Source organism: Podarcis raffonei, chromosome 9, assembly GCF_027172205.1.
Source record: "Podarcis raffonei isolate rPodRaf1 chromosome 9, rPodRaf1.pri, whole genome shotgun sequence".
In the NCBI taxonomy this organism is placed as follows: Eukaryota; Metazoa; Chordata; class Lepidosauria; order Squamata; family Lacertidae; genus Podarcis; species Podarcis raffonei.
The window spans coordinates 56,350,833-56,369,452 of record NC_070610.1 but is presented as its reverse complement, the minus strand read 5'-3'; the positions used below and the strand labels follow the sequence as shown (position 1 = coordinate 56,369,452).

Below are 18,620 nucleotides of genomic sequence, written 5' to 3'. Positions count from 1 at the left end.
GGCAGGAGCAGGGACCGAGCATCGGGAGCTCACCCCGTTGCGGGGATTCGAACCCACAGCACCACCCGTGTTCCTCTCTTAAAAAGGCTTTAAAATTACCCTTGTCCCTGATGAAGCTAATAACTGTCACCATGCATCCAGTCTATCGTATCTTAATGTGGTAAATTCATGATTGCTCCTTAGCAGCAGGGTTTTCTAAATGACAGTGATTACTTGGATCAGTTCCCATCTGATTTTAGAGCAAAGGAGCAAATACCCTGATGCTAAGTGATTTGGCAGTTTTTGCCTTCCACTGCTTTAAAGGTTGGACATGGCTTTGAAGCTTGTCTCCTTATCATCCTTAAAAGCAGGGCTGGGGAACCCATTTCATTCCCTTCTGGCCAACCTTCAGATGGGGCGTGGATAGACACATGCCAGTGGTGGTTGATGGTCAGAGCCAGAGGCCAAAGTGGGAAAAACTTTTTACCTTTGTGCTACAGGCTAGTTTCTACATATACTCTCACATTCCCTCTTTCTTCCAGGCAAGCAGGAGGCACAATCAGACTTCCAAGGATACATTCTAGCCAAGCAAAAACAGTGTGACCTGGGATAGAGTCCTGAGGGCCAGATGAACAAGCCTAGAGGGCCACGTTTGGCCTTCAGCTTTAGGTTCCCCACTCCTGCTTAAGATACTAGTCCTCTGCTTGCTCACCAGGCTCTGCAACCTAAGCTAGCCTGTTACTTCTTAATGCTATGATTTTTAAAGGAGTGACTACCCCTAAAATTGTCCCAGCGATACCTGCCACTCATTCATTCATATACAAGTGTATGTGTGCACACACTTGATATTCCTCTTATTACGGCTTACTGCCCTTTGTCCATCGTTTCGAGTGGTTGTAGACACAATGAATTTCCTTCCTTGGAATTAAGTGGCAGTTAACTGGGGGTTTCCGGGTGGCACTGTGGGTAAAAGCCTCAGCGCCTAGGGCTTGCCGATCGAAAGGTCGGCGGTTCGAATCCCCGCGGCGGGGTGCGCTCCCATTGCTCGGTCCCAGCGCCGGCCAACCTAGCAGTTCGAAAGCACCCCCGGGTGCAAGTAGATAAATAGGGACCGCTTACCAGCGGGAAGGTAAACGGCGTTTCCGTGTGCGGCTCTGGCTCGCCAGATGCAGCTTGTCACGCTGGCCACGTGACCCGGAAGTGTCTCCGTACAGCGCTGGCCCCCGGCCTCTTGAGTGAGATGGGCGCACAACCCTAGAGTCTGTCAAGACTGGCCCGAACGGGCAGGGGTACCTTTACCTTTACCTTTACCTTACTGGGGGAAACAGTTTGGATGCATGCTGTGAGATTTAAAAATTCAGGAACCCCACATGTAAATAACCACAGGGTTTCCTGCAATGACAGCAGATTTCCTCCATGCATGTGATATATAAAAAGTTCCTCTAGAAGCCAACAACTGGAGTACCTTTTATGCTGACAGATGGATGCAGTTAAACTATCCAGTTCCTTAGGCCTAGATGGGGAATCTGTGTCCCTCCAGTTGTTGTCAGGCTCCCAACTCAGAGATGGTGTTTCAGTCCAGAAATTACTAGAGCCCACAGGTTTCCCACCTCTGCCTTAGCCTAAAGGTTATATAAATGTATACAACTACTAACCTAAGAGCAGAACTAAATGTTACAGCAAGCACTCAAGTGCTGGAGGGCAACATGCAGTGAATAACAGGTGGGAGTTAATAGAACCAGTTCCTGGTTTATTCCTCTCTACCTATGCCCCAAGGTTGTTTTTCCTTCAACTAAACAAATTTTTAATCTCAGAGTTAGGGTGGAAAACATTGCAGAGATTTTTGGAGGAAGAGTTGGGCTGCATGAAAAATAAAGGCTTTTCAGTGGCATCTGTGGAATGGTGTCCTTGAGATGCACCTGGCTTTGTCCTTGTCAGCATTTAGGCACCTGGCCAAGACCTTTTTTGTTTATTCAGGCCATTGGTAATTAAGTTGCCTCCTAAGGTGGTGCTTCTCGTGGTCCTTATTGGGTGAGCATTTTGTGTATTTTGCATTGCTTTTTCTGCTTTTGATTTGCTTTTATTTGTTGTAGTTTCCCTCTGAGGAACCCCTTCTTTGCCTTGTAGCATGACTGAATGCCAACAGCCATCCAGATGGCATTAACTAGGCATCAGAAAGATTCTGAAGGGGTTCACAACTGCAAGCTCACCAGTTTATATTTCTCTCTTCTCACTGCTAGGTGGAAGAATCCTTGAGGCGGCTGAAGAATCCCTTACAATTGCGTCTTCCTATCGAAGAAATAAATGACAAACATTAATTTTTTTCATAATAATTAGCCTTGTTGAATTGCCTCATAAGATTTGAAACTGGAGTATTCTGGACTAACGTAGTCCTTCTGTTTTTGAAGGGGTTTGGGGGTGAAGAAATCTACAAGGAACAGCTAAAACTGTTTCTGATAACCAAGATTTCTTTTTCATGTTTTACAAAGAAATTCAGACTCCCCATGTATATAGTTTGTTTCTTAATACTGTTCACAATAAAAAGAAACATGTAGCAGCTACTGTTGAATTAATAATGCATACTTGATTGAAAGAAGAGACAAAAATGATTTTTACAATTTTTATTTTAATCTGGAACCCCTCTATTTGAATGTAACTTTATAATAAGGTAAATAAAAAATGCATTGCTGTTTTGGGCTTATTTTCTGAGTTAAGATCTGTTCTGCAAAAAAAAATTTAAAAAGCACCTCCTAAGTTTTCAGAAATCCTCACATGCACAAAGAGTTTCAGAGTCTGTGGCTTTTTATAAACATATAAAGTTTCTTGTTACATTTAAGATGCAAAATCCATGGGGCACAACTCACCTGTACAAACATCACCACCCCCAACATCAGGGAGCAAGACAGTACATGTCCTAGCACCTATAAAACAATAGCTAATGGCCTGCAGTAGGTCAAGCCACTTAATAATAATTTTGAACTATAAATGGGATGCCTAGAACTCTTTTGACCGTACTAGCCAGTTACACCAATCAGTGGCAGTTGCACAACAGAGTCTGACAGTGTTCAAATGGTATTTGCCAGGCTAAAGTATGGGGATGAGGTCAGATAATGGAAATGATCCCTACAAAAGCATTATTGTATGGGGGGGGGGAGAGAAAGTACAAAATCTAAAGTTTCAAAATGAAGCTTGCAAACTCATGCACTTGAAAATGCAATTGCTTCTTTCTTGCTCAAATGTAAAAAGACTGACTCATTTTCCAAAATTCTCTGAGGTTGGGTAAGTATAATGTTGATTTCTAATCCAATAATTTCTAATGCAGTGCATAAAAAGTACTTCCGGTTTAGAAATGTTGAATTTTATGGAATGTTCAGCATTGTACAACTTCCTTTCAAATTCCTTTTTGCAATTTTTCTAACAAGTTAAAAAAAAAGTCTTTCAGATTTTGAAATTATCTTACAATATTTACAATCACTTTTTTTAAAAAAAGACCTTGCTGGTTGTAATTTGGTTACTTGGGTCTTCCATTATTGCTACTTTGTAGTTTTGCAAATCGTCTTAGTTGATCAAGAAAAACAAGGGTGATTTCTTAAGCAAACTGAAATAGTGCACACTGACAATGCTTGACAGTGCAGTTCCAAACATCAGCTACGCAGAAGCAACCCCGTTGAGTTCAGTGGGGATTACTCCCAGGTAAAAGGGTACAGGATTGCAGCCTGAATCTATTACCCCATATGTCAAGATTGTGGGTAGTTTGAGATAACCTCTCGTTACTGCTCTTCAGTGTTATTTTGATTTTGGGTAGAAATGCAGCTTCTTAGTCAACATTGATGCAAAGCAAGGAATCTGCTTTTTCCCTATAGCATTAAGATCTTTGCACATATCCACTCTGCGGTGAGCCACTTTCCTGTTAACCAGCGTCAGTAGCTCTGTGAACTCCAGGGAAGAACCATGTTTTCTTATCATCTCACACAGATCTTGAATGTACCAAGAGCCATTTACAGTCTCGCGATGAGAATAGTACCCTATTGCAAAAAGGGGGAAAGGGTATTAAGTCTTTGTCATGTCTGCAGAAAAACCTTGGATCTGAACCTGCATTCAATTATTTTTTTTAAACTAGCAAATAGTAATCTAAGAGATTATTAAACCTAATTCCATGCTTTGGGAAAGCTGAAAATAATCACACACCCTGATCCAAAAACATGTTTCCTGTCATCAACTGAACTTTTTAAATACATATGCTTAGGATTACAGCCTTAGTTAGTCTTGAGGGATATTCATTTGTGGAACAAGAATGATTAAGGGCTTAAAAATATTTTTTGCACTATTAATGACTACACCTTGCAGCAAGAATCCCAGTGTCCAACTTCAACAGCAGAAGACAACAGGTGTACATCCACTTTGGACAAAGCTTTAATCCCAAGGCAGATACTTAAAAGCTCTGAACTGAGGTAACTTGCTTGAAGCAGTCTGGTCTCAAAGCTTCAGAGACACCTCTGAGCTACAGAGGGTGTTTTTGTTTTTTTACTTTCTCAAGGCAAATTTTTAAACCTTCCACAAGAACTCCTATTAAAGGAAATGGGTGGTTTTTGCATACAGTTTTTCTTATCGTAAATATAGCATGCAACCCTGCACATAGCAATAATACAAGTATACACAGAGACTAACTTCAAGAAAATTGTCTATTTCTTTTGTAGATAACTGCTATTTCAAGGAATCGGCAGTTGCAGACAGCCGGGGGGGGGGGAGGAAGAGGGTGCATTTTACCTTCTGCAACCGAGTAACACATGAGGAAGTCTGCACCAGCAGGCAGTGTATATACAGCGGCAGCATCGACTTGTGTTTCATTGATTTCTGTTTTGCTATCCACTGTGTCACGATGAAGGACTGGGTCGTCATGCCTATCTCCTCTGCATGCCTGCGGGAGGAGAAACAGTTGGTAACGAAGTCTCACAGCTGGACACCATTCTAACGCAGAACCCTTCCGAGTTCTGCCTTTGTTGACATACACTGAATATATACTTAAATATTTGGTTACGCTTTGCTGAGTCTTTTGGTAGGATGACTCAGTTTAGAAAGTGCAGCAAACACTGGAAAAAGGGTGTGTGTTTTTCACTTTAGAATTGAGTTTAGAAAGAAGCATGCTTTGTACTTCCCATCATATGCATAAATCAAGGCAATACTTAGAAAAGCAAGGGAATAAAAGGTGTCTCTGTGATACCAAAGAGTTTTCCATAAACTGACACATGAAGTTCTGTCTACCCCGAACTGAGGGCAGGAACTGCAAGAAGCAGCAGATAACTGGGCCATTGCCTATTCAGTTGGAGGAGGGGGTTTTGTGTTTCCATTTTTTCTTTATTTCTGTATTGTTTCCAATAAAATATGCAACTGTCTCCTCCTGCCTTCCCTAGCCTGGCGGTGACCTGGCTGGTACTGGTGGGAATTCCAGCCCAAAACCCCTGGAGGGAATCATGTTGTGGTTTAATTCACGAGCTCCACTTTCTCACCTGAATTATAAATACTTTTGGCTTCCCAACTAGGCTTGGGCATTTGTCTCCTCTGAACATCTTGGTTAATTCCTGTATCTTTATTTTAGCATCGTAGGCATAAACGTGATCATCTTCTCCATGGCTCAGGAAAATGCACACGAAGCAGTCTGCATCTTCATGCTGGTCTGTGGACACTGCGAAACAATGCCATTGAAAAACATAATTTTAAAAGCAATGGTTGGTAAAGTAGTGATGAACAAAGTACCCTGGGGTCATGTTGGAACTGAGCTCAGCAAAGCCAAAAAGGGAAGATACCAAGATGGATTGAAAATGTGAACCATAGTTTGCTCTCAATTGTATCACTGGATCTCTTTGCTGTACCCAGCACCTTTGCCAAATTCCTCATGAGGTCCTCAATCCTGCACAGCTGCCATTTTGTGGCAACCTCAAAACTAGAGGTTCTTGACAGAAGCAGTGTTCAGAATGAAAGTGACATGGGCTTCAAGGTGACCTTGTTGCCTCCATCAGGCCGGATTGATTAGCATCCATACTAGGGACTTTGGTACCCAAAAAGCTACTGCTTGGGCTATTGCTGTATCTGGATTCAAGGTAAGGAAAGGAGGTTCCTTGCAGGCAGAGACGATTAGAACTACGGATGGGGCAAATAGTGCGGGTAAATACTATGAATGGAACAAGTTCTTATTTAGAGTCAGGTGACTTAATTGGAAAGGCTATTAAACTACTTCTATATTGCCTGCTAATTCAATTATACATTCCCACTCAAATTCTAGTACCTTAGGCTGCAATCCTAACCCTGCTTTCCTGGGAGTAAGCCCCACCGAATTCACTATGACTTACTTCTAAGTAGACACGATGAGACTGTGCTGCAAGTCTCTTACAACAATTTTGCTAAAGCCTACTTGGTGCATTCTGGCTGTTCTGGAACTGCAGTTCAAAACCAGCTTTGTTTCAGACTTGATACCACTGCTGCAACTTTCCAGATTTAAGTCAACCACAGCAGCAGGTTTCATTCATTAAATATAAAGCACGCTCCTTTACATTGTTGGAAGGCTATCTAGTTCAACGTCCTGCTGATGCTGGAATACACTACTAGAGCATCCCTGATGTTGGTTATTCAGTCCCACTGTGTAGCGGGAGACTTACTCTAATGAAGAGTAAGTCTCCCACTATCACAACACAGTATTCCACCTTTCTTCCTAATGGCGCAACAGAAAACATGAGTGTTTCCATTCTAGTGGCAGCCCTTCAAATATTTGGCCATCATATCTGCTCTTACTTATTGCTATTGTCATAATTCAGCTATTGATTTGTCGATCTGGATCAGGCATAGGCAAACTCGGCCCTCCAGATGTTTGGGGACTACAACTCCCATCATCCCTGACCACTGGTCCTGTTAGCTAAGGATGGTGGGAGTTGTAGTCCCAAAACATATGGAGGGCCGAGTTTGCCTATGCCCGATCTAGATACTTTGGATCAGTTCAATTCTCATAAGGAAACTAAGCAACTCTGACAGTACCATATTTCTTTTCTATGATTTTTTTTTTTTACTGTAACACGTTTTTATCAAGAAAGGGTTAAACAAAAGGTTTTAAGTTGAACACATTCACTTTTAAAGCTGTATAATAATCATAGCAGAATTTACTCAAGTAAATAAAGCAAAGTCACTTACCGTTGTAAATGTTTTGCAACACTTCAACTGCTTTAAGGTCGTCAAAGCACTTCACTTCAAACCCAAGCTCCGTCAAGCTAGTATAAACAGGAACAAGAAAAGTCTTACAAGTTACATTTGTTTCTTGATTTTTCTCTTCTTGAGAAAATGCAGCATTAGAAATGTGTGTAATAACTAACCCATTACATATGACATGGTTTCTCCAAAACAGCAGTAAAAGAACAGGCAAGGAAACTACTTTTTTAAGAGAAAGCTATCCCAACTTGAGTAATCTGCTGGGAAGCAGTTTACGAGTGGCTTGATCTTAATTGAACAGGAACCAGGGGTTCCTCTGGAAACTTTCTTGGGACTTCTCAAAGCAAATACTGGATCAAAAAAGCATATTGATGGCTCAACACACTCCCCTCTGCACCTCATTACTGATCTGCCATGTAATTTATTGGTTGAAGGAGAGAGGGAAAATAAAGTGTTTTCTCTCCTACAACTCTTAACAGGTTGCTCTGTGTACTCCTATCCTGCACTCAAAACTGCTTAGAAGCCATTTTTTGCAAGTAGGTGGTCTATAAATGAAGAGGGGAAAAAAGGGCAGCCACAAGAGTAGGTTGGGTGTCTTCTAAGGTACATCATCATTCATTTATTACGGCCATAGGCCCATACAGGTAAAAACAACACATAAGTGACAGCTTATGCCGTAGGGGAAAAAAAACAAAAACAAAAAACAGTCGCTAAAACACCACTATAACAATAAAATACTATAAGATGGAAAGGCATACTACGCCTTAATTAGCTTGTAGTGCTCCTTGTCGTCGCTTTTGGGAAAGGACAGCGACCAGGAATCTAGCCACCTTCAGGGTCGTGTGGGTATCCTTGTCCTGCAAGATTTGGGCAAGGTGGAATTTTGATGGGGTACCCTCTAGTTTCTGAATGATTGGTCCCAGCAAATTTGCCCGTGGCACATTGAACAAGGGGCAAAAGAACATAATGTGCTGGAGCGACTCCGGCGTCACCTTATCACATTCGCACACGGCGGGGGCTTGGCCCTTTGAGAATCTATGTCTCAGGACATTGGAGGGGAAAACGTTAAACCTTGCTTTGGTGAAGGCCAGTCTATGGGCAACAGTCGAAAGGGAGGAGAGGTATGATGGGACGCAGTAAGTTAAAGTGATACCAATGTTCTGGGGCGAGCAAACACCTCCCCCCAGCATATAATTTCGCTGTAAGTCGATGTCATCCAGTCTTTGGCGGATCAATCTTTGAGCAGTGATTTGGTCTAGTTTTAGGGAATCTGAGGGAGAGATTCCATAACTCAGGAGTTTGGCATGAATTCTACTAGTCCAAAGGCTAGAGAATTCATCTCGCCATAAGCATTGGACAAGGTAATGGTTTGGTAATCTATGCCACAGTGATAACCAGTAATTGAAGACTTGCTTCCACAGACAAGTTTCTAAGGATGCGATCTTCAATTCTAGTCGCATGGCTGCGTTGCTTACGCACAGGGGGGCTAAGGTACACTTTCAGTTCACGTGGCGTCATGCTTCTCTGCAAAACACAGGTGGCTTGTGACAGACAAGTCAACATGGGAAGGGTTGCCATAGGTTTGAAAGCTGCATTCAAAGTGCTTTATATACAGTCATTCTTTCAACTGCACCTGTAATGTTCACCTGTATATTGGCCGGTGGGGAAAGACTCCGAGTCATAATGACCAACTAAGAAGAACATGTCTGAGGCATTTGAACTGTGGACTTCACAGCTCATGCTTTTTTAGTCCTTATAGTGTACTCATTGTCAGGGCGAGTCCCAAGTGGGCTTCATCATTTTTATACACGATGATTTTGTCTTTAAGAAACTTCATTCTTTGGCGTTTTTATGTATAAATGGCATGAAGTTGAATTGGATTCTCCCTACTCCGCCCACAAACTCACACATGCTTAAAAATAATTTGAGAACATCTCCACACCTGCGTTTTAGGTTATCCCTGTCAGCTTGGGTGCCACGTCTCTCTGGTAATGTCAAGTGCCAGAAAAAGCGTTCGTGGTTGAAGATCAGAGCAAGTCCCCTCCTCTTGTGGTTCATGTTATACTCCACTGCTGGATCAAAAAGCTGGATGTTTCTACAAAAGTAAGGAGTTTTCAGTTATTAAATCCAGTCTCCCTCTCTCTCTCATATGCACACCACCTTGCTGAATCTACTGGATCAAGCCAGGATCCAAAGAACTGTACAACTAGTTATACATGGCCAGAGGACTTGTATGATTCTAAAATAACAGTTCCCAATTCCATATGCCAGTTGTAGTTTTGCCAATCAAACAGGATTTATTCCATACGAAAATAGTCCAGTCATTGTATATACACACACAAATATAAACACATTGCTTTAGGATAGAAAATTTACACTGCACTGACAACTCTTAATTCTGTGATAAACCCAGTTACAACAGTCAAATAATCAGCAAGTACAATTTTGGTTGCTCCTAGAAAGGTTATCTTTTGTATTGTGAGCACTTCAGAGCACAGCCATACTTATTAGAGATCCAGTAAATATTGGGGGTGTGGTTGTGCATATACTGTGGAAAATACTTTTCCGTCTCTTTGTTTTCAGCTACAAACAGCTGTTCAAGGATAATAAGATCCTTACCTTTCACCAATGGCATCTGTTTCAGTGTGGTTTTGCTGTCCATCTATAATTTGAAAATAATTCAAAACATGGTTGACCCAATATACTTAAAGGCACAAATGATATATAAATGACCTATTTTTCAAATAAGCTTTTAAGGAATGTATCATCAACATGTTCCAAAGATGTTTTCATTTGAGATAACTGGGTTGGTTCCTGTATTAAGATTTTGCTATAGTAAATCAGGAGCTTCTACAACTCTTGTCCCCAAATCTGTAATTAGCAATCTAAAAAATAGCACTCCAACTTTGACTATTTTTGTTGTTTTCATGTATTAAATTTTGCTGACACCTTTCTCAAACAAACCCAAGGCAACTTACAACAATATAAAAATATACAATACATAAAAACAAAGTGAAAAACTGGCCTTTATCCATACAATATGCAAAATGTAAAAACGGTGCCCCAATATACCAAGGTCTCAATAACACTGTGTGGTCCTGTAAAGAAGGTTGCCACCAAGACAATAATTGCTTATCCCAGAAATTAATTGTCTGCCTTCCAGTATTATCATATGCCTGAAAGCTGAAAGATATGCCATCAATTGTACTTATGCATGAATAGGTATGTGCAGATTTCAGTCCTGCTTTTCCCCTCCACTGTTCCTGGCTAACAATAAAAAACAGCATTTCATCTTTTAAAATGTTTTACAACTTTTGCCCTAGTTGAAATCTTGAAAGTGTATCTAAAGATCTATCTTTCTCAATCTTTTTGAAACTCGAAACTTCTGCCTCCTGTCTCTACTCTCAAGCCTAATCAATTGTCTTTTGCATAGGGAGACATGCACAAATCCTTAGAGGACGGTTTGTGTGTATCGTTGGATCACAGCACCTGCAATGAACAGGGGAAATAACGTGTACATTCCATTCTAAATGCACATACAGAGAAGCTTCATTAGAACAATCAGCCATGCCTACAAATTTAATGTGTATTAGTTCATTCCCTATGCAAACAATCCAGCTTGGGTTAATGAAGCAAGAGTGTGCCACCTTCCCATAAATCAGATCCACCTCTGAATGTTTTCACCTCCAGAGGAATACACCCACACCCCATCTGGGGAGGAAGATTTCCTTCTCCTGCTTGCTTCCCTGTTCTGTTCCCACTTAGAAAAGCTAAGTGGAAACAGAACACTTTTTTGAATAGCTTTCAATTATATTTTGAACGAACAGCAGATACTTTACCTCTGTCTTGCAGTACATTCTTGCTGTCCACATGGATTTCTCCTATGACAGAAAACAACATATTTAGTGTTGCAATAAAAGTGTAGACTGTTCACTTCTTTTCTGAAGTTTTATATATAATTGTGTTGGTTCCAAGGTTATGTAGATTCTGCTTGCTCATTAAACTCAAGAAGACTTTAATCCAGCCTTGGCCAGGTGTCCATGCTGATTTGTGCAGCTGTGTGCCTGCAGAACAGTGATAGGGAAACTGTAGCCTTCCAGACACTCTTGAATTACATACATGACCTTGTCTCTGGCCATGCAGGTTGGGACTGATGGGAATTGAAAGTCCAACTATGATGCACTCTAAGACAAAACACGGGTTAGCATGAACACAAGGGTTCCCAGAGAAATCACAGCCACTGCACTCCTCCCCTGGTGCACCTGCTGCAGCAAGGTAACTCATGATTGGGACTAGTGTGCTGACCAAACCTGGGCTCATAGATTGTCTTCTCCAAAGAAATCATGAGCTGTAAAACGAAGAAGAAACTTACAGCTCACACTTTCTCTGGAATAGAAAATGGAAGTTGATGCTGCCCTAAAGACTGTCACGTTGTTGACACATGAGACAATGGAATGTGCCTCTGGGGGTGAAGTCAAATGGCTGCATTAGCAGCACTGAAGTGACCTCCCTGGAGTACAAACCTGAGCTGCACAAGGGCCAGACTCCCCCCTCCCTCTTGGCCTCACTGATGTGTTTCAAAGGAAAGCAGAGGGATGCATTTGGCACCAGCTTGGCAGGAACTGCTGGAAGACGCCATCCAATTACCTTAGGGATGCCACTCTGGATTTGTATAGGGTTTACTCCTCAGCCTTGTCTTCTCCCGAAGATATCCCGCAAAGCAGCAGAGGTTTAGGGTCAGAGTTTTCCTTCTCCTAGATGAGCTACCTTCCCAGGTGAATGAGCCCCACCTGCTCCTCACTTCCCTCCACAGCACATGCAGAAACTGTCGTCTTGACCATTGGTCTTGTCTGCTAAATCCGCAGAACCCTGTCTTCACATGCAGGGGAAGTCCCTAACTCACTGAAGGTTTGAGACCAACCAGGCCACCAAAGCCATTCTCAGGCATAGCTGTCAACTTTCAGATTTGAAAATAAGGGATCAGCAACCTCACCTGTCCCAGGGACAGTCTACAGGATATCTAACAATCCGGGATAGCAGCAGGAAGCAGCGCTGGATTAAGCAAATTTCACGCAAAAAAAAGGGAAGGTTGACAGCTATGTTCTTGGGGTGTGGCTGCTGCGGCCACCTGCTGACAGCTTCTAGACATAGCTGTCAACTGTCCCTTATTTGGTGGGAAAGTCCCTTATCCCAGCGCCGTGTCCCGCTGCTGTCCCTTATTGATGATGTCCCTTAAATTTCCCGGGTTTCAAAGAAAGCAGCTCCTCTCCCTCCCTCCCTGTCGGCCAGGGAGGAGGGAGGCTCCAACTGTGTTGCTTGGCTGCGTTGCTCACCCAGTAAAGAGTCTAAGAACGACTGGGGGTTGGAGCTTGCATGCCTTGTGCCGATCAAATCTGCTGAGTTGCCTGGGGACTCGCCTTTGCTCAGCGCTTCCCAGTGGAGAGGTGACGGTGATTTTCCTTGCTGCATCCCCTTTGCCAGGTTGCTGCGCTGTGGGAATCACCGCTTGAGGCTTCGTTTGGCTGCTGGCTGGGCTTTCTGCCTTTGGCTCAGAGGGGCTCAGAAGTTGAACACACCCGTGTTAGGAAAATCCCTTATTTTGGCTGCTTATTCCTTATTTTCGAGGCTGCTCCTTTTTTTCAAATCTGTAAGTTGACAGCTATGCTTCTAGGAGCCACAGGTGAGAGCTGAGCGCACCCTGTACTGTTCTTTCCAGTTACCCCCAAATGTGGGCGTGGGTCTGGCTGCTTTGCAGCACCACGGAGTAATCGGCTCTCCCCAGCAGCCAAGCACCCGACTCCCTGCCCTGCGGGAGCGACAGCGAACGTGCCCGGCAGCTACAACCCAGCCCAAAACACAGCGGCGTGGCCACGTGACGACAAGGAGAAGGAGGGGCGGAGCGGGAGGAAACACAGGAAGGCGAGAAAGAACAAAGGAACGAGTAGAACAGAAGCCGACTCGAACCAAGAGGACAAAGGGCGGGCGTGGACAGCAGTTTTGCTTTCTCTCTCCCCCTACCTCAACGGTAAAAAAGAATACCCCTTAGTGCCCCCCTGCTTGAACTAAGCCTCAGGAGGTCCGTGTATCATATATTGATCACTAAATGCAAGTACAGATGCACAAGCCATTCTTTCCTGAACACGAGCGTTCTGCAGATGAGAGTTCTTGCATGTACACCACCCATTTCAAAGAGTCCTGGGAATCGCGGGTTCATAAAGGGTGCTGGAAACGGGGGCTCATTGAGGGGTGAACTGCTGTTCCCCGGGCTCTTCCGGGGAGCAAATACGCTTTAAATGAACTGGGTGTCCCCCTGGTTCCCATTCAGACGTTGACACGCAGGCAGACTCCAGACCCCACCGACAGGATCCCTCGCTCTCTCCGGGGGTTAAAGGCGGCGCGCAGCCTTCCTACTTGGGGGCACCTTTTGGAGACCCGTCTCCAGCGGCTGTTCCTCCCCGCCGGGAGAAATCTCCGAGCTCTGACCATGCAGGCGGAGAAGCCGAGCAAAGGGGACGGAAGAGCCGCAACCGGCTGCACCCGGGCCGCGCTCAGGCTTCCTGCCCCGCCGCCCCTCGGTTTCTCCACCAGTGCGCAAAGGGCGCCTTTGGGCACAGACGCCCCTCGCGCTCGGCTTCCGGCGCCTACCTGAGCCGTTGTTGGAGTTTCTCTGCCGCTTGGAGCTCGCCATGGCTGGGCTTTCGACTCGCACGCCCGAGACTGAGGGAGGAACCCCCTTGAGTGCTGCTTCTGCCGGAGTCAGCGTTTCTCCACCTCCAGGCAGCCGCCTTCCTCCGCCCACCTTTTTCTGCCCCCCCCCCTCACCCAACCCAGCCCGAGTTATCTTCCTCTGTCCCTCTCGGTTATCCAGGCGGGGCGTGGGCTGCTGCTCCTGGGTGCCAGCCTGGACGCACGGCTCGAGGAAGCTTCCGTGTTCCTTCCCTCCGAAGGTCAAAGAACTCGCCAGGGCTTGTCCCCGAGGCTTGTTTTCGTTGCCAGCCCCCAACACTGCCTTCCCAAGACGTGTCCAAGCAAAGCAGCAGTATACACCTCCCCAAGGTGTATACAGTAGTTCCAAGGCTGGCCCAGTTGTGAGGAGAAAAATAGCACATGCTCTCTTCCTGGGATTAAAAAACACATTGATAATAAATATATAGCGGTTTGCTGCCTATTACCTAATGGCTGGGCCGGTCCTGTTCCTACAACTTAATTTATTTTTATTTTATTCTATAATTTTTCTTAAATTTTCTATTTTACATTTTAGAATATTCATTTAAACAACCTTAAAATATCAATGACTTCCCTTCTTCTCTTTCCATGGTTCACTTTGCAAAATATAAATCCCTGCATGTTAGTAGGAGCAGTCCAGCGCATTTTGCCGCCTGAAGCAAAAGATGTTGTTCAATGTCTGTATAAACAATTTGGATGAAGGAATTGAAGGGATACTCATCAAATTTGCAGATGACACCAAACTGGGAAGGGTAGCAGTGCATAGAAGACAGAATCAGAATTCAAAATGACCTTTCCAGATTGCAGAACTGGGCCCAAGCTAATAAAATGGTTTTCAATAGGGATAAATGTCAGGTTCCGCACTTAGGCAGGAAGAACCAGATGCACAAATATAAGATGGGGAACACCTGGCTTACTAGAAGCACATGTGAAAAGGGTCTCTAGGGGTTTTGGTGGACACACTGAAAGGAAATTTCCAAAAGGCAGTTTTTCTGCCTTTATCTATGGGTATTCTCATTGCCTCCATCACCACCCCGCAACTACTGGAAGGCTGTATCCAGGCTTCCTGAACCTCAGCCTTCCAGATGTTTTGAGACTACAATTCCCATCATCCCTGACCACTGGTCCTGCAAGCTAGGGATCATGGGAGTTGTAGGTCAAAAACATGGAAGGCCGAGGTTGAGGAAGCCTGCTGTAGTCCTCCTCTAGAAAGAAAATGTAATTGACTAGACATAAAAATGGTTAGCATTCAAGGGTGTGTACCAATGTTTCCACTTGACTAAATTAAAACATGATATACAGGCTGCTGGCAGGGTGGTAGAGGATATAAACATCACCTGTGATGTAACCCAACACAAAAAAGCCACTAGCATGTCACACGCTGTTTCTAACATGTAACATACTGAAGACTAGGAATCGTATCTAATGATGACTTTGGGCTAGCAGAAGCGTGTCTGCTTGCATAAGTTAAACATCCGGTTGCTACTAACCACAATTCCTCCTACCCCCCAAAAGCTTTCCCTGCAGGCTGGGTAGAAAATGGGTATGGCCCACAAATTGTAGGGAGGGTTGGTGAAAATGGGTTGTCTCACCTTGTTAGCAGAAGCACTTCTAGCACAAAGGTACCATTGACTGCAACCCAGTAACTCAAATTGACCTTATGTCTAAGGATCTATCCCTACTTAAATGGGAGTGAGCTCCAATGAATCCATTGGGACTAACTACTGAGGCGTGTATAGGATTGTGCAGCAAGTGTAATAATGTAAATGTTGACAACTTCCAGAGGGTTCACTGTTTGTAGGTGGAAAAGCTTCTTCATGAGGCTGGCAAATTCCCACTTAGTACCACTAAATCCAGTGTCTTCTGTGGTGACCACTTCCAGGACCGTCTGATTAACATTTCAGGAAGCTGCCTCATACACTGGTCCACCTAGGCCTGCATGTTTGGATGATGGGGGCTTTCAATAGTTTCATGTAGAAGCAGTTCCCAGCCCTATATCAGAGACTGAACCTAGGAAAATGTGCATGCAAAAAATCCATGTGCTCTACCATTGTGTTATGGCAGGCATGTCCAACAGGTACATCACAATCTACTGGTAGATCGCAGGGGTGTCCCATGTAGATCACAGAATGAAGTTTAGTGATCGCCTTTGGTCAACCCGCCCCTAACTCCTGCAATGGCAATGGGTAGATCACAGCTGGTCTTTTTATACTGTGAGTAAATCACAGTCTCTTGAGAGTTGGACGTGCCTGTGTTATGGCACTCCTATATAAGAATCACCTTTTCTTTCCAAACTTAAAAATTAAATCTTGGTCAAGGTATACCTGGAATCTTTGATCTCTTAGTCACAGTTGTGTCAACCCTGTGCTAACATAAATAAATAAAACTATTGGGTCACAGTAACCTGATTTCTGACCCATATACTGTATAAATTTATTCAGTTTGCATTAACAACAACAATAATCCCAGACACATATTGACATGCTGTAACCTTTTATTGTTAACTTTAATTATCTTTTAAATTGTTTTAATTTTTTGGTTTTAACTGGTTTTCATTGATAATTTTAATATTTCTTGTAAACTGTTTAAAGGTTTTTATGACAGTCAAGCAGTATACAAATCTTTAAACTGTGGGGAAATACAAAAGACCTATGTGGAGTATGGAAGCCCAACTACCACCTGTAACTAGATATTCTCTTCAGAGCTGCAGACGCCTTTTCTTCTGCACCTAATTTTTCACCAGGCACAATCACCTCAGTATAAAGGGCTAGATAGTATAAACTTCCTCTTTCAGAAACAAAAGCAGATATTTTTCAGGATATTGTGCCAAGTGCAATAGTTTATAAATGTATTGACATTTTTTTGAATATTCAGAAGGAACCTAGGTCACTATTTATATGACATTTCAATGCCAAAAAAAGTCTTATGCCATGCTTGTTGAATTAACATTTGTTAAGAATGCAATGGGAACATAGCTCAGCATTCTGAAACTGGCCAGAACTTTTATGATTCCCCAGCATTAAATGGTTAGTATAAATGCTTCTACCCCAAAGTGTGTTTTGGCAGGGGGGTATGTAACTCTATCAGTTCTAGATTTTAGATCCATGATTAAAGTTTACACTCCTTCAAACTTCTCCAAATTGAAGTTCTCTTGTTTCTGGCTTGCCATTGCTTTCATTAAAATATCTAGAGAAAGTAGTTTGCTCTTCCTTTCCTCTGGCTTTGGTTTGTGTTTCGCAGATTGCTCCTGCTGAACTTTGTACCTTTAGCAAGCTAATAATATAAACTACTAGCTTTGAGTCACATTGCTAGGAATGTTCTTGGCAGGCCAAAGTAGTACTGAAATTTGCTGTTTGAATTGCATCTTCATTGCACTTGTGTATTTCGATGAAAGGTTGTTATAGTGTACTTTTTTTGGAGCCTTGTATTAAATACTTCTTCACAAACCAAAAGCTTTAGTTCTGAACCTACTCTTAACCAGAATTTTATTGAAACAAGCCAGCTTCGTAAGTCAGTAAACAAAAGTTAAGACTAACCACAGTTTGTCTAGCTTCAGACAATTACAGTTTGCCAAAAATGGAAGGGAAAGTTTCTGACCTTGCAGCCATACTGGGTGCTGCAGGCTCTCATGTTACATCCAAATGCAGCTAGAACAGGGGTCAGCAACCTTTTTCAGCTGTGGGCCGGTCCACCGTCCCTCAGACCATGTGGTAGGAATATTTTTTTGGGGGGAAATGAACGAATTCCTATGCCCCACAAATAACTCAGAGATGCATTTTAAATAAAAGCACACATTCTACTCATGTAAAAACACCAGGCAGGCCCCACAAATAAACCAGAGGTGCATTTTAAATAACAGCACACATTCTACTCATGTAAAAACACACAGATTCCAGGACCATCCATGGGCTAGATTGAGAAGGCAATTGGGCCACATCCGGCCCACGGGCCTTAGGTTGCCTACCCCTGAGCAAGAATAAAGGCTTGTAAAATGAATCCTGCAGATTTTCCTCAGTATAGTATGCTACTCAGTTAAGTTTTCTTTATAGCAAAATGACATGACACACACACAGCTTTGACTCTTTAATTCTTCTCCCCTACTTTACACAAATACAGTTCTTTTTTTCTTTTTCTTTTACAAATTTTCACGCTAAAGAAATCCCTTATTTCCCGGAAGAAAATATATCACAGAACACTTTTCAAGTAATTTCATTCAGTAGTTTCTAGTGCTTGTGTGTTCAGAACTTGAGAACAACTCAGCATTAAAAGTTCACATTCTTTCATAAAAGACAAAATACATTTGACAAAAAAACCTCTATAAAATCCAAGATTAAAAAATGGAACACCCATTTTGTAGGTTTCGATCCAACTAAAGTTGGTTGTGACCAAGACCTATTAAAATTAATAGGGCAGACAGCTCCACTGTTTTCATTGGGTCAGTTATAATTAACATTAGCAGCATGGGAACAGATTATTTTTCACAAATTACTTCATTTTAAAATATATATATATATAGAAAAGATTAAGGGAATTTTTTTTCCTATTAATGTCAAATAGGCAAGTACAGACAAATAAATTAGAATCTTTTTCTATTCAAGTCAAATGTGAAAGTACAAATAAATTATTAAAAATCAAGTGGGAAACAACCCTTGCAGAGCCTCAAAGCAATTCCATAAGCCTAAAACACAGAAACAATGGTAAAAGTATTCATTAGTCATATT

At 42.8% G+C, this 18,620-nt stretch overlaps 2 protein-coding genes across 5 annotated transcripts in view; one reads left to right on the top strand and one right to left on the bottom strand.

Moving 5' to 3' along the window:
* Positions 1–2,680, top strand: part of MCUB (mitochondrial calcium uniporter dominant negative subunit beta) — a 63,729-nt gene extending 61,049 nt beyond the window's left edge. For all 4 annotated transcript variants that reach the window (XM_053403835.1, XM_053403834.1, XM_053403837.1 and 1 more), the window contains one exon: positions 2,220–2,680. In XM_053403835.1, coding sequence (XP_053259810.1) covers positions 2,220–2,297 — 78 coding nt within the window. In that variant the 3' untranslated portion in view covers positions 2,298–2,680. The remainder of the gene's footprint in view (positions 1–2,219) is intronic.
* Positions 2,586–13,985, bottom strand: CASP6 (caspase 6). Its single transcript, XM_053403838.1, has 8 exons — positions 13,819–13,985; positions 11,013–11,054; positions 9,793–9,835; positions 9,116–9,268; positions 7,159–7,235; positions 5,487–5,662; positions 4,747–4,897; positions 2,586–4,004 (listed from the first exon to the last, which is right to left on the bottom strand). Exons 1-8 carry the CDS (start codon positions 13,859–13,861, stop codon positions 3,766–3,768), a joined length of 924 nt encoding a protein of 307 aa, XP_053259813.1. The 5' UTR covers positions 13,862–13,985; the 3' UTR covers positions 2,586–3,765.
* Between the last annotated feature and the right edge of the window lie 4,635 nt (positions 13,986–18,620).